At 36.3% G+C, this 25,391-nt stretch overlaps 1 protein-coding gene and 1 long non-coding RNA gene across 2 annotated transcripts; one reads left to right on the plus strand and one right to left on the minus strand.

Moving 5' to 3' along the window:
- Window positions 1–8,144: 8,144 nt before the first annotated feature.
- On the plus strand, window positions 8,145–24,768 carry rnf128a (ring finger protein 128a). The gene is made up of 7 exons (XM_082171638.1): window positions 8,145–8,721; window positions 9,760–10,004; window positions 18,544–18,615; window positions 19,653–19,735; window positions 19,851–19,947; window positions 22,726–22,897; window positions 23,782–24,768. The coding sequence occupies exons 1-7, from the start codon at window positions 8,298–8,300 to the stop codon at window positions 23,871–23,873; spliced, it is 1,185 nt and encodes a 394-aa protein (XP_082027764.1). The 5' UTR covers window positions 8,145–8,297; the 3' UTR covers window positions 23,874–24,768.
- LOC309500097 lies at window positions 23,922–25,221 on the minus strand. Its single transcript, XR_014206479.1, has 2 exons — window positions 24,121–25,221; window positions 23,922–24,077 (listed from the first exon to the last, which is right to left on the minus strand). It is a non-coding gene; the product is annotated as an uncharacterized lncRNA (long non-coding RNA).
- Between the last annotated feature and the right edge of the window lie 170 nt (window positions 25,222–25,391).

Raw genomic sequence — 25,391 nt, forward strand, 5'->3', positions numbered from 1 at the left:
AAGACGTGGAGACCGGCGAGGGTTTTATATTTCCCTCTGAATTTCCTGAGCATTGCCCAGACTGCCAGTTTTAGGGGGCAGGAAAGAGGTGTGGTGTGCACAGTGTGCAATTGTTTATTTGGAACTGTTCATGTTTTATTTTCTCTTGAAATAGGGACTTCCCCCACAACCTTATGGGCCAGACTGTGGCATCTTCATTCTGATGGTCAGATTTGACTAATTTTACTAATTAGATTGTGTAATTTCCAATAAATATTGCAAAACCATGAAGTGTTAATTTGATCTGGATTGTTTGGTAAATTCTCTGATCATGTGAATCTACGTATATTTTAAAAACAGAAGTGGTTACATTTACAAAAAAAAATAAGAATTGAATATCCAAATGGGCAAGGCAAAAAACTGTGGTCAATTAACATGTACAAGTCTGTTGTATTGACAAAACGTTATAGTCCATTGATCTAGGCTGAATTTAAGTCACAAAAAATTGTTATATGATCTGAACAATATATATTTTCAAGGTGGTTCTTGTGAATGCAGTTTGCATGAATTATTGATGTTATAATATTAAGTATATTATTGAGAATTGTTTTATGTAAAGAGATATGATAAAGATCATATTTCAATTTGCACACAGCTTTTATATTATATATTTTAAGTCATAAAAGTAAAATGACAATACGGAAAAGACGTGTGCAATTAAGCCTGCAAAGAATGCTGTCTATCCACTGGTGAAAACAGAAAATAAATATATGTCAATCCAGAGGTGAAAATATAAAATAAATATATGTCTATCCAGAGGTGAAAATATAAAATAAATATATGTCTATCCAGAGGTGAAAATACTTTAGTTGAACTTTAAGCACTGCTTTTGGATAAATAAAATGCATTTAGTTAATTAATAATTAGTTACATTTATATAGCGCTTTTTCTGAGACCTCAAAGCGCTTTACATAGATGGGGGAATCTCCTCAACCACCACCAATGTGCAGCATCCACTTGAATGATGCGACGGCAGCCATATTGCGCCAGAACGCCCACCACACACCAGCTTACTGGTGGAGAGGAGACAGTGATGAAGCCAATCAGTATATGGGGATGATTAGGAGGCCATGATGGACAGAGGCCAAGGGGCAAATTTGGCCAGGATGCCGGGGTTACACCCCTACTCTTTTTCGAAGGACATCCTGGGATTTTTAATGACCACAGAGAGTCAGGACCTCGGTTTAACGTCTCATCCGAAGGACGGTGCTCTTTTTGGCAGTATAGTGTCCCCGTCACTATACTGGGGCATTAGGACCCACACAGACCACAGGTTGAGCACCCCCTGCTGGCCTCACTAACACCTCTTCCAGCAGCAACCTGGTTTTCTCAGGAGGTCTCCCATCCAGGTACTAACCAGGCTCAGCCCTGCTTAGCTTCAGTGGGCAACCAGTCTTGGGCTACAGGGTGATATGGATGCTGGCAGTAATTACTTACTGTATATAAGTTGATCCAATTTAACAGACTTTAAGTATACCAATTTATAGTGTGCCACAAATAGGCCAACATTTAGTTATACTAAAGTACATATGAATAAATTGTGCTTAAGTAGGCTATACTATGTTTTCGCTATAGGGTATAGTTTTTATTAATCAGTTTATTTAATATTTAATATTATTAATAATATTATTTAATATTTATTGTCTTTTAAGACACAAGGCATGATATTCTATAACATATCACATATCATAGCTGCTTTGAAACAAGATTGTGAAAAGCGCTTTAACAATGATATATCAGTTAAATAACCCAGCAAGGCCTACTGACCCATAAGAATCGACCCAAAGTGGCAACCATAAGAACATAATCTGATAGGCCTGTGACATTTCTAGCACAACAATAAACGTGGCTTGGGGCTTTTACTGGGAAACAAACATGATACAAAGGTGAACATTTAACGTTGCGTTCAGAACTGAGGTGCAGGCTCCCACAGGTGGTGATCAGGTGGAACTATGCAATATTGTATCTATCTCCTTATTTAGACAAATGTCATTTCAACAAAGTTTGATTTGATTAATAAGCTTGTTTGGCTTGCAACTCAGTGGAACCTTCAGTGGACACAACGCTGATTTTCCTATTTTCACAGGTATAAAACTATATAGCTCATGCCATGCGTTTTTTTTTTTTTTTTACAATGCAAAAGCAAAAGCATGAAAAAGAGCAATTAACACGTGGCCGATATTTCTCCAAATCTAGCAGGAGAGGGCGCTGTCGACTGCAGAGTGAACAGGTCAAATCTGTAAATGAGATTACTGCTTACACGTCTTGGTGATTACATATCAGATCATGCTGATATCCTGCCGACTAAATCTCCACGTCAGAAATATATATACAAAATCAACAAGTGTTATTAGGCCTATAAAACAGCAAAAACAATGGAATATTACTGCTTCACTCACAACACTGTCCTGTGAAATGGAGACGTTCCCTTATCTCTAACTCATAAAGACAAACATCCCATGAAACCACACGATCAGGGCTGGACTGGCCATCGGGCATACCGGGCATTTGCCCGGTGGGCCGACGTGCTTTTTGGGCCGATACATCTCATACTCATACATAATTTTTTATTATTTTTCTATTTTTAATTTTTTTTAACGGCCCATAAAATTTGTACATCGGCGGCCCATTCGTTTTGTTTTGTTTTGCTTAATTGGCGGCGCTGGGTTTGTGCCGGTGTAATGCAGTCAGTGGTCAAAAAAAGTCAGTGTTATTTATTTTTTTCTGAAAGACCAGCCCATGAAACACGTAGATCAGCGGCCCATTGGTTCTTTTCTTGATTGACACTGGGCTGGCCCAATCACAACTTTAAACTAGTGAGCGCGCGTGCAGCAGTTTCAGTTGTATCTGTCAAAGTAGTCTGCGAGATGGAGAAGAAACGCAAGGATTGTGCGTGAGAAATAGCGTGAAAAAATTGAACCAGGCCCTTAAAGCAAAATGTGTAAAATGTAAAATGTGTAAAATGTAAAAAACATGTAAAATGTGTCAAAATATATGTTTTCTGCCCTTCATCAGCTCCTGTGATGATGATGATAGTGAGGAGGATCAGGAGAGAGATGAGAAAGTGTATAGCCTGCGGTAAGCAGAACTACTTTCAAAACACTTAAGCTATGTCATGATCGAGTGTAGGAACCCATAACCCAGTTACAGATTATTTCCACATTGCATAGTTGACGATTACATAGACAGTATATAAAGACGATTACCGCAATTCACTAGAAATTTAATGAGAGTCGTTTGTAAACAATGTTTTCCGCCAAAATAAAAGCTTGATGCAGTTTGCGTCAAAATAAAAGATCATGTGCTTATCTCTTTCAAGTATAGAAATTGGTACAAAACTAATTATGAAAGTTTCCTTTATTTTTTAGTGCATTTGTTTTACAAAATATGGCTATTACTGTCATTGGATTAATATTATAGCCTAACTATTATTATGTAGTAGGTGTAATGTAAATAGACACTGTAACTAAAAGAGGTTTGAATTTTTCGTTTAATTTGCACACTGAATATGGGTTGGAGATTTGAATTTTGAACTCTCAAAGTGCACCAGATTGATGAATTTAACATTAAAATGCACAAAATTTTCTCACGTGGGGGCATGCCCCCGGACCCCCCCTAGAAGAACCAAGGTCCACCCACCACAGTTTTACCAAAAATCCTGTGAGAAACACTGGCATTGCTATGCCATTGCAGCTTATAGCTTGTTTTAGGATTCATCACTGTGGAGTATAGTTCAACTGTATTAATTAATAAATGTCAAATTTTCACTCGTTCCTATACTCACTCATGACATGGCATTAGTGGTTTTAAGGAATAGGAGTTGGTATGCATATAATTAAGGGCGTGCAAAGATGGGTTGTGTTTATGATCAGTGGGCCAGTCTGGGCCAAAATGCCCGGGCCGATTTTTTGTCCCAGTCCAGCCCTGCACACGATTAAACAGCAAAACAGAGGAAAAGATAGGAAAGCTATAAGTAATATAAAATATAAAAACATAAAATAACTTAATGAATAATAAAATGATGAATCAATTATTACATGATAAATCAAATGACAACTAAATGACTATTGATTATCAAATTAAATCCTATTAAAAAAAAAAGAAAATACAGCACAGATATGATTGCTCTCAAACACAGATTGCTAATTGAGAATCCTTAGATCCTTCACATACTTTCCATTCAAAGCAGAAAAAAATTATCACACGAAGAAGCCAATTAGAAATGCAACATTCAATTTCACATAATATGAAATGTTGTTTGTATATGTTTGTTTAAGTTAAATGGTATATGTCTTCGATATGATACTATTGTTTATGATAATTGCATCTGTTCTTTTCTATTCCAACCTTCAATAATTTCTATGTCAGGAACAATTTATGAAAACGATAAATATTGTGACAGTCTGGCTGATCATCATTATTAAGAGCTTATTAGCAGATTATTACCTAAACTACACTTTTCTAATTTCTCTAAAGATTCGCTTACCACTGAAAATTAGACTGTTCAGGCAAGAATAATGATAATAGTTTGCTTGAGAATATTTCACAGAATTTTAGTGCATATATTCTCCTATAAGGGCTAGCCCCTATATAGGCCCACATTGTTTTTTTAAACTTTAAAAAATAGTTACAGAACTACTTTTCCTTAAAAGGGAACTGGAAAACATGAGATGAATCGATAAATATATATTATGTTAATATATATTATGGTAATGTATTCTTTTTATAGTTTAAACAAAGCAAAATCAAGTAGTGCCTTCAAGAACCCCTTGATATTATTATTAAACCCAAAAGTGTAATAGTACTTCACTAAAACACTTATACTATATTATTTTGGGAATCTGTACTTTACTTGAGTTCTGTTAAAACTACTTGTACTTTTTCCTATTACATTTACCATTACAGTTTCACTACAGTTTTCAAGTGTAAAGTAGGCCTTTTCACATCATTCACAAAATATATATTTTTCTTGATCCAACTATCAAGCCAATTAATCATGCTTACATAAGTTTGTTTCCTTTTATTTAAACAGCTAATGAAATTTATTTTAGTTTAAATACTGATAAAGCTGCTTTTAAAAAAAAAAAAGAAAAGAAAAGAATAGTTGACCAAAAAATAAATAGGCTATGTCATAATTTTCCCATTGCCTTTGTCATTCCAAACCTGCACGACTTTCTTCAGTGGGTCACAAAAGGAGAAGTTGTGACATCCTGAAGAATGTTCATAATTTTCCCAACCACCATGAAAGTGGATAGAAACCAAGGGCTTTCAAGTTCCAAAAATGACACACACACACACACAAAATCATAGCATGAGTCATGAATCCGCAAAACAACATCAACGAAAGCATCATAAAAGTATAGTCCATATAAGTAATGTACTGTATTTCAAGTTTTCTGAAATCAAATGAGACTTTATATAGAGGACAGAGTGAAATTTAAGTTGCTATTTACCTGCCTTTACAATCTAGCTTGACACATGGTCTCCATTTACTTTCGCTATACACAACTATACACAGCATTCTCCTATAAATAACTACTATAACAAGTCATTCAGCCTTCAAAAGACTATGAGGATGACAGAATGTTTTTGGGGTGAACTATCCCTTTCAGTTTCAGACAGACTTTCAACTAGCAATGTGTTTTTTTTTTATATAATAACAATCACTGTAGATGAACTTGAGTTAAGTGTAAACAGGGTTCAGTCTCGATTATTAGTTTAAAAATCATTGTATTCAAACCTCAAACCACTGTAAAATCATCTGCTACTAATTTTTTAGCTGAAAATCTTCCGCATATTGGGTCCAAAAGTCTTACATGGCCAGAACAATGTAAAAAAAAAAAAAAAAAAATTAAGTTATCTTTACACATTTTTGCATCAAAAACTGCAAGAATTTGAAAATCTCCACTTGTTTTCAAGTCAAATAAAAAAGAAAAATGTGTTTACTTTAAATTATTTAAGTACAATTAAAAATGGATACTTTTTTGCTTTCACTCAAGTAATTTTTAAATGAGTAACATTTTTGACATAGTATCTGTACTTTACCTTACAGGGCCGGCCCGCGGCATAGGCGGTATAGGCAAATGCTAGGGGCGCCACTCATCCATAGGGGCGCCAGAATGAATTTTTTTTTTTTTTTTTTACAAATTTTTTTTTTTAAAATATATAATACTATTTTAAAACCATTAATTCGAAATACTACCCCCCCAAAAAAAAAAAAGTCCGGCTCACCAATCGTCCCCCGCCCATCGAGAGCTTGAAGTGCGTCAGAAACAGAGCGCGCGCGCGATCAGTTGTTGGTCATTTGTTGTGTAGCGTGCGCGACTCCGCATCCAATGTAGACAGCACTGCTTTTGTTAACACACAGCTCGTAGAAACGGACCTGGCAGCTCGCGCCAGTTTTAGACACGGTGAAAGTTTCCTGATTGTGACGGAAGGCCGAATTTACATGACACATTATAAATGAGCATAGTCTGCGATAGATACAGTGCCAAAAAGAAGAGAAGAGGATAAAAGGGGATAAAGACAGAGGTAAAGTGATGTAGTGAATGAACAATTTATGGCATAGGAGTAAGATACTATAATTTCATGGCAGTTATTTTTACCTTAAACTTAATGTTAGCAGTTGTTCTGAGTTCTCCAGAGTCCCCAGACTGTGTGGTTTTGTAACAATCATGTCAGTTTTAAGACGCATTTTTTATTATCACTTTTTTATTACTGTTTTACTCTACAGTTGTGCAGTTGTGGGGATACAGTACAGGCCAAAAGTTTGGAAACATTACTATTTTTAATGTTTTTGAAAAAAGTTTCTTCTGCTCATCAAGCCTGCATTTATTTGATCAAAAATACAGAAAAAATAATAAATATTGTGATATATTATTACAATTTAAAATAATTGGTTTTCAATTTATTATACTTTAAATTATCATTTATTTCTGTGATGCAAAGCTGAATTTTCAGCATCATTACTCCAGTCTTCAGTGTCACATGTGACATCCAGTCTATCACATGATCCTTTAGAAATCATTTTAATATTCTGATTTATTATGAGTGTTGGAAACAGTTCTGCTGCCTAATATATTTGATGAATAAAATGTTAAAAAGAACTGCATTTATTTAAAATAAAATAAAAATATTTTCTAATTATATAAATCATCTTTACGATCACTTTTTATCAATTTAACACATCCTTGCTGAATAAAAGTATTGATTTATTTCAACCAAAAAAAAAAAAAAAACAACTGACCCCAAATTACTGACCATTAGTGTATATTGTTGTTACAAAAGATTTCTATTTTTAAAACATTTAAAAAAAAATTTATTTATCAAAGTATCCTAAAAAAGTATCACAGGTTATGAAAAAATATTAAGCAGCAGAACTGTTTCCAACTTTGATAATGAATCATATTAGAATGATTTCTAAAGGATCATGTGATAGACCGGATGTCACATGTGACACTGAAGACTGGAGTAATGATGCTGAAAATTCAGCTTTGCATCACAGAAATAAATGATAATTTAAAGTATAATAAATTGAAAACCAATTATTTTAAATTGTAATAATATATCACAATATTAAAAATTTTTCTGTATTTTTGATCAAATAAATGCAGGCTTGATGAGCAGAAGAAATTTATTTCAAAAACATAAAAAATAGTAATGTTTCCAAACTTTTGGCCTGTACATTTTATGGCATAGTAATGATATTTATTTACAGGTTTATTGAAAATAGCAAGGTTCACATTAAATCTTTATTGTAAATCGTGCTATAAAAGATAATGGGGACTTGACTTGAATGCTATGTAATGCTCTTGGTATATATAGATATATATATATATGCTAAATCATGAACACAATGACGGGGTGAAATGGGCTGTGATGCATGGGGCGCCAGGTAAAATCTTGCCTAGGGCAGCAAATTGGTCAGGGCCGGCCCTGTTACCTTAGGTAGGCTACAAATTCTCAATATTGTTTATAGCCCTACCCCTTGAACGAACCATAATTATAGTCCCTTTGCAAAAGTACGAGTAAAGAAAAACAGCGTGTGTGGCTTTAAGAGAGAGGTGGGCGTGGCTTCAGGCGCAGTGACCTCAGCGAGGTAGAGTTTCTATTCAGTTGCGTTACCAAAACACCTGTAAGCGCTCAATAGGGAGCTATCGATTACGTTAGTTTGCGGAAGCATTTTTAAATTGTTTTAAAACCCAGTTTGTGCTTTGTATTGTACTAAGGAGGGTTGCGGCAGGGTTGGTTTGCCGAATATGGGGCCTCTTGCGAATCGGGATGTGTTTTCGTGGCTACTGGTGGCCTCGGTTCTCCAGGTGTCGAGTGTGCGCTTGGCGCAGGCCAGTTACCTGTGCACTGCATACCTGAACATTTCCTACACCAATCCTGAAACGAATCGAACCACCTGGAATCAAGAAGAAATTGGACTCTATGGGCAAGACTCACCCAAAGCTTCTGTCGTGGGGAATGTGTATTTAGCCACTCCGATCTTTGGCTGTGACGAGAACACCGTTTATAGCCGACCGAACGATTCCAGGGGCTGGATCGCCTTAATCCAACGCGGAAACGGTTGCACTTTCAGCGATAAAATTAACGTCGCAGCTATGAACGGAGCTGCCGCTGCTATCATTTTCAACGACTTCGGGGCAGAAAATCGGGTCATTCAGATGTCCCACCCAGGTATGTGACTCAACGGGCTTAGGACCTCAGGTGGGCTGTTGAACTTTTTTTAGACGGTCCTGTATAGGTTTTAGTTTGTGTATATGCAAGTGTTCCCTTGTCTATTTATTCTGATCAATTCTGGTCTCTATTGGGTGCCAGTTGTACTCTAACCCGGGCGTTGCGTTGTGTAAGTTGTGTAAACTTGACGGTTGATCCGTAGGACCTCCTCAACGCGGAAGAGCGCGCGCTCTGCTCTCACCTGTCCAGGATATATAAAAGAAACTGGACTAGATCCGCAATTTAGATCTGTTTTTATTATTATTATTATTATTTTTATCACAAACCCACTCACTGCGTAATGTCGACTCACTTTTTAGATGACCTACGTGTTTTATGACATTATGTCATGCCATAAAAAGTTAGTGTGCGTGTAGCCTATACTATACGTAGATGTTATTTGCGGTGTTATTTTAGTAATCATGATACTTGTTGTTAAAATTTGTTTAGTTATTTTGTCGTGTTTTAAAAAATATGTATATGTGTTCTAAAATAATTAAAACAAAAAAATACCAACATCACAAACTAAATAAAAAATGAAATGTTGCCTTTTATATAGGTTGTGTTTAATCAGTTAACGTTCTAGTAATAAACTGTATGTGTGAACTGTGATCACTCACTGTGTGATAACCTACTGACGCCCACAGGAACAGATCTGGATTTTTTTTTTTATTAAGTAATGTTAACTATAATAATGCTGGTAATTGCTTTTTTGTGTGTTAAAAGTAATGTTTAAAGAGTTATAAGAGTTCAGAACTCACATCTCTCTCGAAACAAGCTCTTGTTTTGACCACTTTTTTGACACAAGTGTGTCAAGCTGCATAATTTCCTCTCCCTTAATTTAAAATTAATTAGGTGTTGGTAAACACCTCTAATGGTGCATGTTTGGTGACGATTCGGCTCTTTCCGTCAGGTTGTTAAGCGCAACGGTTTGTGTTTTGTTTCGCTCATGCGTATTGCTGGTGTTTTCAGTATCATCTCTTTTGTGTGTGTTTCTAGGCACGAGCATCGTTGCAGTCATGATTGGCAACTACCGTGGGATAGATCTGGTCCAGCTGCTTCTCAAGGGCGTTCCCGTTTCCATAGCGATAGAGGTCGGGAAGCAGCACGGTCCCTGGATGAGTCACTATTCAGTGTTTTTCGTCTCCATCTCCTTCTTCATCGTCACCGCAGCGACTGTTGGCTACTTCATCTTTTACTCCGCGCGGAGACTGACCGGCCTCAGACAGCAGAACCGCAAACAGGTAACGTTACAGCACAAGATTTGCCTGGAAGGCTGCTGATTTGATGAGCAGTGAACGTCAATCCTGTTAATACACTGCGTTAATCTACGTTTCGCCCAAAAACACTTTTACGGAGTAAATAAAACTGGATTAAAGTAGGCCTACATCTTTATAAGACACAGATAATATACCTCAAAATGAATAAATATAAGAATAAATGGTAAAACAAACACCATTTGAAGGAGATTATATTTTTTTGCACTAGCTATAAGGGTCAATGACGTGACGCCTACATTTTCTGTCCGATTGCATTTTTTTCAGGCAAAAACGGGTTTAAATGCATAAAAAGATACTGTATATTTGTAGTAGCCTACCTCTCCCATAGGGCTGGACCCGAATATTCGATTATTCGTTCGGTGGGTTGGTATTCGATGTGAAAATTTGACATTCGAATATTCGTTTTTGTTTTGTTTTTGCACACCTGGGATCCCCCGCGAAACGGTTCTCATTCGCGTTTAAATAAGGCCGGCGACACACTGGCTGCGTGGCGTGTCCGTTTTTATTTCGGCTCCCATGTTAACAGGTTGGAGTTTGCACACTGCCTGCGTGAGACACGCGTCTCAAGGCCAATTTATACTTCTGCGTCGAGTGTACGCCGTAGTGTACGTCGTAGGCTACGCACGTAGGCGACGCCGTCGTGAGCATTTATACTTCTGCGAATGTCTGTGTTGCTCTGCAGTTACACCGCCGAAACGCTAGTTGGCGCGGGTGGGTTTTAATGTTCCAGTTCCACTGTGTTTACATTCCTCGCGGCTATTTTGAGTTTGGGATTCTACGAGCAATGGCGACTGAAGGAGTCATACAGATGGCTGTATTTCCACACTTCTTCAAGCAATCTCTCGGTCACTTGGTCTATTTCCATGGCTCTTCACTGATCTTCGGAATTTAAAAATGGCGGGCGGGCGCTGCAGAGTGCAGAAGATCATTCCGGAAATGCGTAGGAGGAAACGCGATGCTATCCAGCCGACCAATCACAGATCTTGCGGTCCGCGTCGCCGCGACGCGTAGTTACATTTTTGAGGAGGTGCGCGTCAGGGTACGGCGAAGGGTACGACGTATGGTACACGTCAATGCGTATGCTACGCCGTACCTTCTACGCGCACCCGACGCAGAAGTATAAATTGGCCTTCAGGCGCGGCTCGAGCCACGCGGAAAACGCGTGCATGCTAGAAATAGAAGAGCGCAGAACAGCGGAGATTTTATGGACCGAAGTGCATGCCTGAGCTTGTGTTTTGGGTTAAGCTGAGTTGCTTTGACATTGTGGAAAATAGAATAATAGAAACAAAATGTATTAGCCTTTTTACCCGTTATTATCAATCTAAATTAATCTTGTTTTTAATTTAACTTCATTTCGTTTTTTCTTTATTTAAATTTCGTTTTTCTTTATTTAAATTTCGTTTTTTCTTTATTTAAATTTCGTTTTTCTTTATTTAAATTTCGTTTTTCTTTATTTAAAATCTACCCTTTACTGTGTCAGTAATTTGTTAGTCAGAAAAATATTAGACTACCTTAAAAGTATTGCTTAATTTAACAGACCTGTTTGTGTTTTATATCACTAGTGCAGTGTCCGTTCTCGGAGCATAAGCCCTGCCCACGTGAGGTGCGCCGCTTCCCGCTCGCGCTGTTCTGTAGTTTACTAAAAGTGTATTAATTCTGAATGTGTTGCGTCTCGCGTGTCCATCTATATTGCACCAAATGCGACACTGCACTCCCTTGTGAAGTCGATTGAATGAACGGTTCTCGAAATAATCAAAATGCAAACGGACATACCGACACATAGAGATTCCTGCTCTTATTAGAGAGAAGAATATGTTCAGACCCCTCTCGATGGGGGAATATTCGATGTTCATTACTACCGAAGCTCAAAAAATGGTATTCGGTCCAGCCCTACTCTCCCATGTATGTACTCACTTTAACTTTTCAAAAACCTTTAGTTATTTGTTATTTTTTTGTTATTTAAAGTGTCAAAACATCATGTGGTGCGACCGTCCGGCCATAACTTGTTTTGAAAACGTCTTTAAAATGATTTTCTGCACTATTTGGCATGATTTCCAAAATGTTTTGTAATCCTTAAAGGAACACTCCACCGTTTTTTGAAATAGGGCTTATTCACTTTCTTTCCTACATTTAGATAGGTGGGCAAATGCATTTTTGTCTCAGTGCATGCATTGTTTTAGTTTGACAGGGTCTGCGCTAGCTTAGCTTAGCACAATGAATGGAATCCTTTGTTGCCAGCTAGCATGTCCTGAGTAAAAGTGATATAAAATTTTTTAAAAACCCACCTAATTACTTCTTGTGGCCTGCGTATTCACAACAAGTACAAATAGTTATGCAGATTAACACTAGGCGATTTCCTAGGCAGATATTGACTTATATATTAAGGACTATATTAGGGCGAAGCACTGCTACTTGGGCATGATATCTCTGCGCCCAAGTAGCAGTGCTTCACCTGTGCTTCCCCCTAATATAGTCCCAAGTCAATATCTGCATAGGAAATCGTCTAGTGTTAATCTGCATCGCTATTTGTACTTGTTGTGAATACGCAGGCCACAAGAAGTAATTAGGTGGGTTTTTTTTTTTTTATATCACTTTTACTCAGGACATGCTAGCTGGCAACAAAGGATTCCATTCATTATGCTAAGCTAAGCTAGCGCCGACCCTGTCAAACTAAAACAATGCATGCACTGAGACAAAAATGCATTTGCCCACCTATCTAAATGTAGGAAAGAAGGTGAATAAGCCCTATTTCAAAAAACGGTGGAGTGTTCCTTTAAGAAAAAATGCAAAGCATTTGTATTTATTTTTCCATCATAACATACAAACAGACTTTGTCCGATGATGTCCATTTTATGAAATATCATGTGGTGCGACCATCAAGGAACTACCATTTTGGGACTTTTATGTTGAAAACTGTCCAAACACAGGAAGTTACATCATATACCAATTTACCAAGGACCCATGGAAGCAGCAAGCAGTTTTGTAATTATCTCTAATTGGAAAAAAAATAAACCTTTGTAATGGTTGGTATGTAGTTGCCACATTTGGATGTCATGTGGTACGACCTCAAAAAAAAAAAAAATATTAAAGTTATTTCTACAAATATATATATTTTTATTATAAATTTCATAGTGACCTTTTTTGGGAAGATAGCTTGTTTTGTTTAGGTGGCCAATTCTGTGCCTGTAAATTTTGACTGAATTTGAAAATATCACGTGGTCCGACCACTGCAGACGGTTTTCCATGATAGATATATGTCCTAGATTGGCAGTTTTATGCTTTATATTCAATTGATGGTTTATATACAAAAAGTACATTAATTTAGAATCATTTGGAATAGATTTTTATGCAATTTGGGATATTTTTTTTAAATGTATATTTCAGACAGTTTATGTTTACTCTTTGTACAATATGAGAAAAATGAAAAAAAAATGTAATTTCAGTTTAGTAATAATGCATTTATTAGTAGTGTATTTATTATTGCCTATTTATTTATTTAAAACTATTTGAATCTATTTTACCAGATGCCACTGCCAAGCGAAAAAAATTCTAACCCTGCAGCAAGAGCAAAGTACCTTGATAGGAGAAGAGTGAAATATTATTACAGTTTAAAATATCTGTTTTCTATGTGAATATATAGTAAACTGTAATTTATTCCTGTAATCAAAGCTGAATTTTCAGCATCGTTAATCCAGTCTTCAGTGTCACATGATCCTTCAGAAATCATTCTAATATGTAACCCTGTACCACAAAACCAGTCACATGGGTCACTTTTTTGAAATTGAGATTTACCTATACATCATATGAAAGCTGAATAAATAAGCTTTCCATTGATGTATGATTTGTTAAGATAGAACAATATTTGGCCGATACAACTGAAAATCTGGAATCTGAGGGTGCAAAAAAATCGAAACATTGAGAAAATCACCTTTAAAGTTGTCCATTTATGTTTGCGATATTGCTATATTCACTCACAAAAATAAATGTTTTATATATTTACGGTAGGACATTTACAAAATATGAAACATTATCTTTATTTAATATCCGAATGATTTTTGGAATAAAAGAAAAATCGATAATTTTGACCCATACAATGTATTGTTGGCTATTGCCACAAATATACCCTGTGCAAGTCAATTGTGACTGGTTTTGTGATCCAGGGTCATTAATGATTTGCTGCTCAAGAAACATTTCTGATTATTATCAATGTTCATATTTTTGTGGAAACTGTGATACATTTTATATGTCAGGATTATTTGATGAATAGAAAGTTCAAAAGAACAGCATTTATTTGAAATAGAATCTTTTGTAACATTATAGCCTAAATATTTTTACTGTCACTTTTTATCAACTGAATGTGTCCTTGATTAATTAAAGTATTAATTACTTAAAAAAACAACAACTATTGACCCCAAATGTTATGTGTATACAATACTTTTATGAAGTAATTTATATCTATAACATTATTATTTGTTAGAAAGAAATTCTAAGTCAAGTTAAATTAAATGGTGCACTTGTGATTGTGATAAACATTTTATAAAAAAATTATTTATAAAAATCACGTTCAGGAAAATTCTGTGAAATTTGTATAAAATCTGGTTTAAATCAGTTTTTGGGTATAAAATGTATTGTTCACTGATCTCTTTAAATAGATTTTTAACTACATAAGGTCTTCGTGTCATTTGGAGCGACCACTCATCATGTGGTGCGACCAATAAAAGCAATCACTGTATTAAATTTAAAATAAAATATCTTATTTCTGTGGCTGAAATATGAATCACTGATACAGTATGCTTTAGGATATGATATTTTTAAAACATTTGTATCAGTTTTATGTGATTTACAGGAAAAATAAGTCTGTTAACTAGATTTAAGAAGGCAACTCAGAAATGATAGAACATATTATATAAGCAGTACACACCACAGTCATCTCATTGACAAATTCTTCCGGTAGCCCTCCTCCTCCCCTTCTCCAGTAAATTATCTTCCTCTTATGCTTTTATGCGCAATTCCATAATGGGGGGGGGGTTAACTCTGAGCTCATGCCGAGCCTCAGGTTTGAGCCTCCTCCAAGGATAGCAAGCCAAGTTAGTTTACTATTAACCTTTAAGGCTGAACGGGCAGGCGAACTAGTTAAATAAAGTTTTGCACTTTAAGATCATTTTATTGGCTTTGTACACACTGCACAGTTTGGTAACCAAAGAGTGATAACCTTATTTAAATGCCAAATGAACCTCTTTAATGCAATAGGCTAACTACACTCGAAATGAGAAAATGGCTTAAATTGTTTTTGAATTACATTTTATTTGCTTTCGTTTCATATCACTTTAGTTACTGGGTTTAGTCAGCCTTGAATTTCTTGGCGTGTTCGACAAGAAAAATCAAGGTCGTCTATATAATGTGGGGTTAAAGTAACTCTCAGAGACATTGATATACGCTTTCTAAGCCAAAGCTTTTAGAGCCAGTCTTTCCACCAGAGCTGCTTCCAACCATTTTTTTGGCCTGTGGCTAATTAAAATTTGAACCTCGATTGAGCTTGTTTATTAAATAACATCATGACAATTGTGATAAGGCTTTCCTGTTTATCAAAAATGCCATCTCTGATATTTCCATTTGTCACTGTCATTATCATTACAGGTGTTATTCACAGCAATAACAATAATAGAAAGCCATTGACTTTGGTTACTCATTTATATAATAGACGATAGTTGGTCTGCCCGGTAAGTGGTTGTATAAACAAGACTATTTGAGAATGTTACTAAATATAGATATCAAAACTGGATCACACAGTCAGTACTTTGGTTATGATTCTATGAGACCACATTTGTTCTGAACATCACAAATGTGTAGTTTTGCACTGTGCACTTCATGCTTGCTTGTTTATTAGTCTGATGTAACTATCTTCTTACTGGTTGGTCTGGTTTCACAGTATTGGGTTCTGAGATCATCATCCTTTTTTCAACTTTAATGTCATCACTGTATGAGTATGAGTTTGGTTCAAGAATGGCATTAGGACTAACTTTAGTATCAAGGGAATGTTTGATCTTGGATAAAGTTGAACTAAAATCACAACCCATCAGAGATTAATACACACGCACGCACACACACAGACGGACGGAATTTTTTCAGTTCGCTACTGTTGAAACTACACTGGGGATTTTTCAAAAAAATCTTGTTTGCAGAGGGGAATACCGTGGAATATTTAAGCTGACTAAAGCCAGAAGGCATTACTGTGCTCCAAAAGTACCTTTTCCTGTTGTTTATTTAGTTTGAGGTAAAACGGGAAGAAAATAATAAAAGTAAATTGTAAAGTAAAAGTCTTTGTTGAACTTTAGCAGGCAGAGATCCCATTCTTAACCTGTTGAGCTTTACAACCCATATCTCGGCAACGGCCTGGTAATACATGTTTGTGCTTTATAACTTCTGGAAAATCAGACCCTTTCTGTCTGAGTATGCTGTGCATTTTCTTGTCCAAGCCAAAACACATTTCATACATACATAAGACATGCCTCTTCTGCGATTTATTTAACTCACAACCATAAACAAATGCAATTCCTGTAATAGCTCCTTTTATAAAAGTAGTTTAATGAGTGATAGGATGTAGGTTCTAGAGTAATAACCAGATTTACCAGATTTGAATTGATTTTGTTTGGGTTTATGTGAGCAATAAAAATGACTTCCTTCTTCATACTGACTTAGAATTGACACACTGTCACAATGGGTCTTATTCATGGAATTTAAAAATTACAGATACATATTCACTCTATGACTCATTTGTCTTCAAATAACACAGGGTTGAGATCAGGTCAATGACAAATCAGAAAGAGCTCCAAGAAACCCATATTTCTTTAGAGGCTTGTAAGGTGTTGAAAAAGGGTGGAATGTCAAGGGTATTAGATTTACTTTTTGCTGCTGAAGAACAGTCAGTTTTAAGTAATTGCTGTTTAAAAAAAAGTTAACAGACATCAAATTGTTGCTGAGACTGTTGAATAGACAGATAGTCTGTTGACATGGTTTGTTTTCATTTTTTATTGAGTCTCTATTATTTGTTGGCCATTAGTATGTTCATTTCCTCAATAGGAAATTAATGTGTCTGGTCTTGTATGAATACATTTATATTTTTTGGTATAACTTTAGTCAATAGTGTTATATTAATTATATATTTTCAATCAAATGTTTCATCATTGGTAATAATAAATATCAGTGGCAATAAATTACTCTAAAGCAGCACCTGAGCAAACTTTGCTTTTGCATCTAACTCTGGCTAATAACTGATGCACTGTTTTAGATTTGAAAAAATTGTTTTATGAATAGTTTTTTTTTATTATTCAAATTTTGACTGCAGGGTAAGGATTGTGAATTTTCAACTTACCATTTATTTTGATTAATTTATTCATTCCATATTCACATGTAAGACTAGGCTATATTTATTGTAAGACATGCACATTAATAGTATTCTTTTTTTTCTGTTCCTCCAGATAAATTCAAACGTGTATATTCACATATCTCTTAAGCTACAGCATTTATAGTCAAATGTGATGTCAGCCGAAATGGTGGCTGATAGATTAAAAAACATTACTTGTCACTGTGCTGAAAAATACCTGCATTTAATTGGTGTAAATGAGCAGCGCTAGAGTTTAACATGTAAGAGTACATTTTCTTTTCCTTTTCAATCTGGTAGAGGATTCATATTACAATCTCTGTGTCAGCACACAATTCACTGTTTCCCTGTAGAAAACCAACACACAGGGTTGAGAAAGGTCATTGTTGTTTAGTCAATGAACACAAACTCCAGAGTTTCATGCGAGCATCTCTGGGGTGAGTTATCCGAGCTCTGCAGGCATATCCATGTCTGTTATATTAACTTGTCCCTTAATTTGTGAGGTCGTATACAACTTAATAACATGTATCTAGATAATGCAGTTGAAATTACAGTAATTAGAGTTGGACTAAAAATATGTTGGTATTCTCACAAAAGAAAAAGTTGGCACACCACAGCTCCATAATAGAAATATTATTACATGTTCTCACCAAAGTGATGAGAACATGCAGTAAATAATTGTTCTATTTATAAATCTGGTATGCCAACTTTTTCCTTTTTCTGTCTGTTTAGCTAGAGGTTCTTTTTTGGTTATCTAATGCATTGACATTCATAAATCTTTAAGTCTGTCTCAAGTGTCCACATTCTTGTGGCGGCCACTCTGTATGAATCAGCCGAGTAAATGAGTCCGCAGTAGATCTCGCACTGAAGGTTGAGGGGTTTTTTTTATGCTAAATGTAATGTTCCATTTATGTGCGTACTTAATAATCCTAATCTGAAGTCCCTTTGTTGTAGGTTTTTGTCTAGCAGACTTCACAAATCTGAGAACACTGTGTTGATACTCGCGTTACAGTTTAACGATATTCATACACTTCCTGAAAAACCAGTAAGACCAGACCAAAAACACTGAAACACACACACACACACACACATTTCAAGCTCTGTTTGTCTGTTCTTTTTCAGAAAAAGCTGAAAGCTGAAGCAAAAAAGGCGATTGGCCAGCTGCAGGTCCGCACACTGAGACAAGGGGATCAGGTACATTTGAGCACCATACACACTTCTATTTGTATTTATGCGTTTTCTTTCTTTCTTTATTCTCTTTGTTTTGTGCGTGCAGATGTATGCATGTAGAGTTTATTTGAAAAAAATGTATTGGTTTGTATTTGGTTTATATTCGTACATGTAAGTGCTTGTGGGTTTATCCTTTTTTTCATGTTGTGGATGGTACATTTTTAGGGTAACATGTGTAACAGGAGTGTAAATGTTACAGCACTTTTGGACACTTAGGGCTCTTTCACACTGCTTAACCCCGGGTGATTGACGTTCTAACCCCAGTTTTTAACCGCGGGTAAAGGAATGTTTCACACTTGTAATCTAGAAGTGGGGTTAGCATTGCTTTTTACCCGGGGTTGCAAATGCTTAGCAACAGACAACCAATTGCGTGCCTCATATTCACAGGCTTTGAACAGTCATTGAAACACTGAGTGTTGACGTTTCATGCTGAAATGGCGTTTCAGAGAGATAGAAGAAGAAGTGAAGAAGACACCATTTCATTCTTACCATTATAGTTCGAAAAGTCTGTTCTGGATAAACTTCATAGTACAGTTGGCAATATATAACATAAAGATGTGCAATGCTGGAGCCATTATGTAAAACATATCGGGTGTTTTGTTTGACCATTTTCAAATATGCAAATAAGGACGTTAACCTGAGGTTCAGGAATGTCCAGTGTGAAACGTCATTTTATGAATAGATTAGTTGTTAACGATGCAAGATAACCCAGGATTCCATTTACCTGGAGTTTCCAATGATCCAGGGTTAACTATTTCAAGTGTGAAAAGTCCTTTTGTAAATTGAGTCAAAAGCCGAAATAAAGCATAAAATATAGCATAAAAACAATGTTTGTTTTTTAAACTATTGTATAGTTAGAATTTGCATGAAAAAAGACCAATGAATCAATGTAATGGCTTATTATCAATAGGATAACTTATTAATTGCAGATATACGAAGAACTGGATGAACCATCCGTGTGAATGGTGTTTTGATAATGTGTGTGTATCTTTGTTTCACAGGAGACTGGCCCCGATGCTGATACCTGTGCAGTTTGTATTGATTTGTATAAACCAGGAGATGTACTGTCAGTTCTCACATGCAAGTATGTCTCTTTGTCTTTCATTCCATTCCATCTCCGTCAATCACAGATGTTTATTACTTTTTTCCTGTCCTTTCAGTGCTAATGTGTGCACAATGTGTTTGTGTGTGTTTTGCAGTCATTTCTTCCATAGATCTTGCATAGAGCCGTGGCTGCTAGAGCACAGAACCTGCCCAATGTGCAAGTGTGACATTCTTAAAACCCTTGGAGTTGAGGTGAGTTTTCACACTAGGACTGTTTGTCGCCCCAGACATGTTCAAAAGACCAGCGTTAGACGATATAAAGCTCTGAGGTGCTAGCAAATATCAAATGTTCTTTATCTAAAACACGGAATCACAAGTTGAAATAAAGTTTCAAAAGCACATTTACGAATTCATTTACTTTTTTCAACCACTCTTGTCAAATGTAACTTTTTTTTTTTCAACCTACCTTCTTTCAAAGAGGCACCAGATGGAGGCACCTCAGTAGGTAGGATGTTGCGTAAACAACATGCCTTGATGTTTTCCAGATACTGCCTGATAAGGTGTAATTTTTCAGGTTTCAGGCCGCAGTCTTATTGTTAACACAGTAAAACAAAGAAGATAAAAGCTGAACAAATGCAAACAAACCAGAACTCTTATTTCCTCTCAGTTCAGTTTAAAGCGCTACCATGACAATACAAATGTCCTGTTGTTTATCATGCTAAAGTGTTAGCAACTTAGCTGCAGATGAAAACGTGCAAAATAAAAATCATTACATTACTAAGCATTATTTAAAAAGGAAAAGAAGACGACAAGGCCAAATTATTTCTCTGCCTCGTGGTAGGAGGCAAAGAGGAACAGATGTTCAAAAGCTCTGGTGTTATTCCTGTTCAATGTGAGACAGCTCATGTGTTTAAAGCATTTGATTTCTGAGTCATGCAGAGTCACAGGGAAGCAGCATTACATTGCTGTTTGTGTTGACTAACGTTGGGTGCTCCTGGGAGAGAAATTGCTCCTGGGAGAGAAACCTTCGTAATTTGAAATATTTTATTGTGGTAGGAGTGAAGATGGATAGAGATGCATCAGCAGTGACACACCTCAGCTCAAAGTTTATTTGTCACATGTTCGAGTGAGGCCATATAATGCTTTTTTTTTCTCAAGGTTTCTAGAATGACTAGACAAAATTAATGCTGCCCTTCAATTGTTTGGGGTCAGTAAGATTTTTTGTTTGTTTGTTTGTTTTATTGGCAAAGATGTATTAAAATGATCAAGATTTCCATTTCAATGAAATGCTGTTTTTGAAAGGCAGCAAAAATATTATTGCAATTTTAAAAACATTTTTCTATTATATGATGGCAAAGCTGAATTTCCAGAATCATTACTCCGGTCTTCAGTGTCACATGACCCTTCAGAAATCATTCTAATATCATGATTTTGTGCTCAGGAAACATTTCTTATAATTTTTTTACATTATCAACAATGTTGAAAATACTTGTGCTGGTTAATATTTTTGTGGAAAAACACTGCCGACCCCCAAACTTTTGAATGGTGTCTATTGTGATAATATAAATTGACACATTTTATACAAATATGCAAGTAATATACAGATACATTATTTAAAATTGTTTAAAATAAATTATTTAATTATAGATTATAAATATTAACTTTTAATGTCCCTAGGCTATGGTGGTATTTGCCTTTCTGCAGCAAATACCATATCTGGGATGCTTTTTTTTCTGGTCTTAGCCCTGCTCACCTTGGTGAAAATATCTGACAGATTGGGCAGCATACCTGCGGTGTTACATTCTGTTGCTTGTATTATCCTCTGTAAGTCTCTTTGATCCTGCTCCTATTCGATGGAGTACATGTTTGCCCATCCTTAACTTCCAGAAGCAGTGATAGGATAGAAAAAAGGTCCAGTGTTCTGATTTACTCAAGTTGAATAATTTGCAATAGTCTTTTCTTTCTTATTATAATGTTTATAATCGAGTGAAAAGGCAAAAAATCCGGAGCATCTCCCACTGTGTTTGTTGCACCTTGGGAGCTCACCTTTGTTCCAAAGAATGTCCTTAAACAGTCCTGACCCAAGGTGACAAAAAACAGCATACCTGTAGTGTAAGGGGTGTTAAGTGGCGTTAGTAAGTAACTGCACATGATGTGTAACCGTGTGTGACTCTTCTTAACCATCCTGTCATGAGCCTTGATTACAGTAACCAGAGGGTTGATGGATCCTCTGTCACTTAAGCCCCTTTCACACAGAGATTCCGGAAAATACACGGATAAAGTGACCCGGGATTTGACCCGGGTTCGTTTGATTTTGGTTCATTCACACTGCCAGTGATTTTCCGGAATCGAGAGTGCGTTCACACACAACCCGTAAAAATGCCGTAAAGACACGTGACATCGATGTGACTTGTAATCTCAGCAGCGTCTTAAATTTGCTTATGAGCTGCGATCTCTCTCTCGAGAAACCACGCTTGTGCATTTTTTTCTCTGATTCGATCATAAAATTGCGCTTTACGTACCGTTTCACAGCTGGAGAACGAGCCCGCGCTTCAGCGCCATCACTACGACACGGCATTATTACGGCTTTTGTTCACACAGCGCGCGTTCCGGGACTGAACACGGCAATGTTACTAGGTCCCGACCCGGCATCGATCCCGGCATAAATCCCGGGTCGAGTTTGCGTTCACACAGAAGGCGCTCTGGCAATTTGCCGGCAATTTGCCGGGTTCAAAGCGCTGTGTGAAAGGGGCTTTATTATTATAAAAAAAACTGCTCTCACTGAAACTGGACTGCTGCTTAGTCATCATGCTTCGCATGCGGAAAGCTGGAGGATTAGTTCTGTTTGTTCTTCTCTCTTTGGCTGCCTGGTTTTATTCTTTTGCCCTTCAAGTCTGGAGTCCATAATTTTATGGAATTTGCCATAAAATCTAGTTTTCAGTTTTTTAACATTCAATCAGTGCGCACTAAAAAAAATATTTGGCCAGATATTTTCTGAAATGAATTTTTCTGATCTTCTCTCTCTTGTAGTTGGATGTAGAGGAGCAGCCACAGATTTCAGTGCCTGATTTCAGATCCTTTTCAACCTCCGAGGACCTGCAGAGTGAGACAGCATCACACACACACAGCGAGACTGCATCCTCTGGATATGCATCCATGCATGGAATCGAGCACCTAAGTCCTGCTGAAGGCACACAAAATGGTATTAAAAAAACACGCACACAATCACATTACTCGCGTCATGTAGAAACGCACTCCAGCTTACTGTGATTGTACTAATTAACTTTCACATACAAATATTATATGGAATGACAGCGTATCTGTGCTGAATGTCACACATTAATATATATTATATGCAGCTTTTTTGTGTTGTTTTCCATTGAAAACCCACCAATAAATAACCATGATGTACTTATGTAATTGGTGTTAGTGACAATATGTGTACAGTTACATGAACATTTTTTTGTGCATAATTACTGAAATTGCTATCCCTGCACAAGGCAGTGATGACACTGGTATAGAAATACTCATAATTCTGCTTTGCTGAAAATATGAAAATATGTTAGAGACAATAGCTTGCATACTGTATTGTACATTTAAATGTTTTAAATTATTAGTTCATGTTTTTGAATGATAACATTCACTTGAAATATTAAATAAATTAATTTCCAGTAAAATAATGTACTGATTTAAATCTAATCTATTGGTGCTATTTTGTGCCACAAATAATGCAGAGTTGCTTGATTTTGTGTTCAATTCTGCAGTCCTCAAAATGGATCCTGTTTTTATACTATATAATATACTAACTATTTTGAAATAAACCTCTGTCTAATCATTTACGTCCAAATAATATCTATAATAGTTTAATGCTTCTCTGTAATTGCTGATTTGATGAAGCCGTTCACAGTGTGCCTTAAAGCTGACGTTTGTAATGTTGTAAATACATTTGGAGATGGATGTTATTGTTTTTTGTAAACGCTAATGGAGAAAATGATTGGGGAAAAAGATGCTTCTAGAAACAAGGTAATAGGTCAGTTATTGTTATTGGTCTTTTGGTCTGAGTGGTTTGTTGTGATTGGTTTGCAGATGTGCAAGAGGAGCAGTTGGACGCGTCACCTCATTATGATAATCTTGCCTTCGAGGGTGACGTTCACAGCCAGAGTGAAGTCAGGACCTGAGCAGCACCAACAAACACTGATACAATGCACTCATACAGATGAAATGAAGGGTTTTGATTTGAGGACTTATATTGAAGCACTGCTGAGCCCTTTTCTGATTAGTTTCTGACTAAGTGCCTATACATTTTCTCTCTCTCTCTCTCTCTCTCTCTCTCTCTCTCTCTCTCTCTCTCTCTCTCTCTCTCTCTCTCTCTGACTAAGTGCCTATACATTTTCTCTCTCTCTCTCTCTCTCTCTGACTAAGTGCCTATACATTTTCTCTCTCTCTCTCTCTCTCTCTCTCTCTCTCTCTCTCTCTCTCTCTCTCTCTCTCTCTCTCTCTCTCTCTCTCTCTCTGACTAAGTGCCTATACATTTTCTCTCTCTCTCTCTCTCTCTCTCTCTCTCTCTCTCTCTCTCTCTCTCTCTCTCTCTGTGGGGTCAATCGGAGGTCATGTTTTAATTGTCTGTGGTTAATTCAGGTTATGATTTCTAATTCAGGGTTTGATTCCCACTGTGGTTGTGTAAGGATTTGAGACTCACGGCCTTCCATAGCGTCACGATGTCAGAGCAGCTGTGGAGACACACAGAGAGAGACAAGAGTGCTCCACCTGCTGTACATCAGTGGACTTAATGCATACTGTACTTTCCCCCTTTTTTCGTCGCTTATTAAAATATATTGTTCCAGTTTTGATGGAAAAAATTTAAATTCAGAAATGTTGTGCCTTACACACACTTATGTAAGTGTGCAAATGTATATTACTCTTTGCATAGACCTAATGGGGCTGGTTTTAAAATATCTGGATTAAGTTCTCCTGATTTTAATATTTAAATAAGAGATGGAAATATTTCTTTACTCTTTCAAATGAATAGTACTGACATTAAAATTAACACTGTAAATAAAATATTTTATGAAATTTTCTGTGTTTTTATTATTCAGTGTTTTTTAAGAAGCTCATTTCAGAACTCAGTTCTTTTTAATGAATCCAAAACAATTCACATAAATCAGAGCAGATCAAAGAAATCTGAATCACTTACTGAGCTGAAAATTACTTTTGTCATTAAAGAAATGCACCAAGAGCTACGGTTTTATATGAGACTTTAAACCGTGTAATTCATGGCTGTTCTACTTCGTATGACAACGGTCGGTTGAAGATCACACAAGTTGTGTTGTAATCAGTGGTGTTTCATAAAATATTGGCAATATTATTTTTTTTAAACTTTTTTTAATTCAGTATATAGTTAGAGACAATTATTGAACTTGTTAACTCTAAAATAAAGTAAACACACCTTTTGCAAGAATTGCATTTCTATTTCTTTTCTTTTTTTTCAAAAGTAGCCTACTTAAAGAATCGTTATTGGGAAAACCGGAATCATTATACTTTCCAATTCCCACCCCTAGTCCTGAAACACCCTTCTGCATGGTAGAAATAATGAGTTCCAGGTAAGAACGCTATCGTGACAACTCGTCGTAAACAAATGTTGCTGTCCCTTTAAATAATTTGAAACAAAGTCATGAGGTTGAGCGGGGATTGTGGGA

This window comes from Leuciscus leuciscus, assembly GCF_965113295.1.
Source record: "Leuciscus leuciscus genome assembly, chromosome: 5".
Taxonomy (NCBI): domain Eukaryota; kingdom Metazoa; phylum Chordata; class Actinopteri; order Cypriniformes; family Leuciscidae; genus Leuciscus; species Leuciscus leuciscus.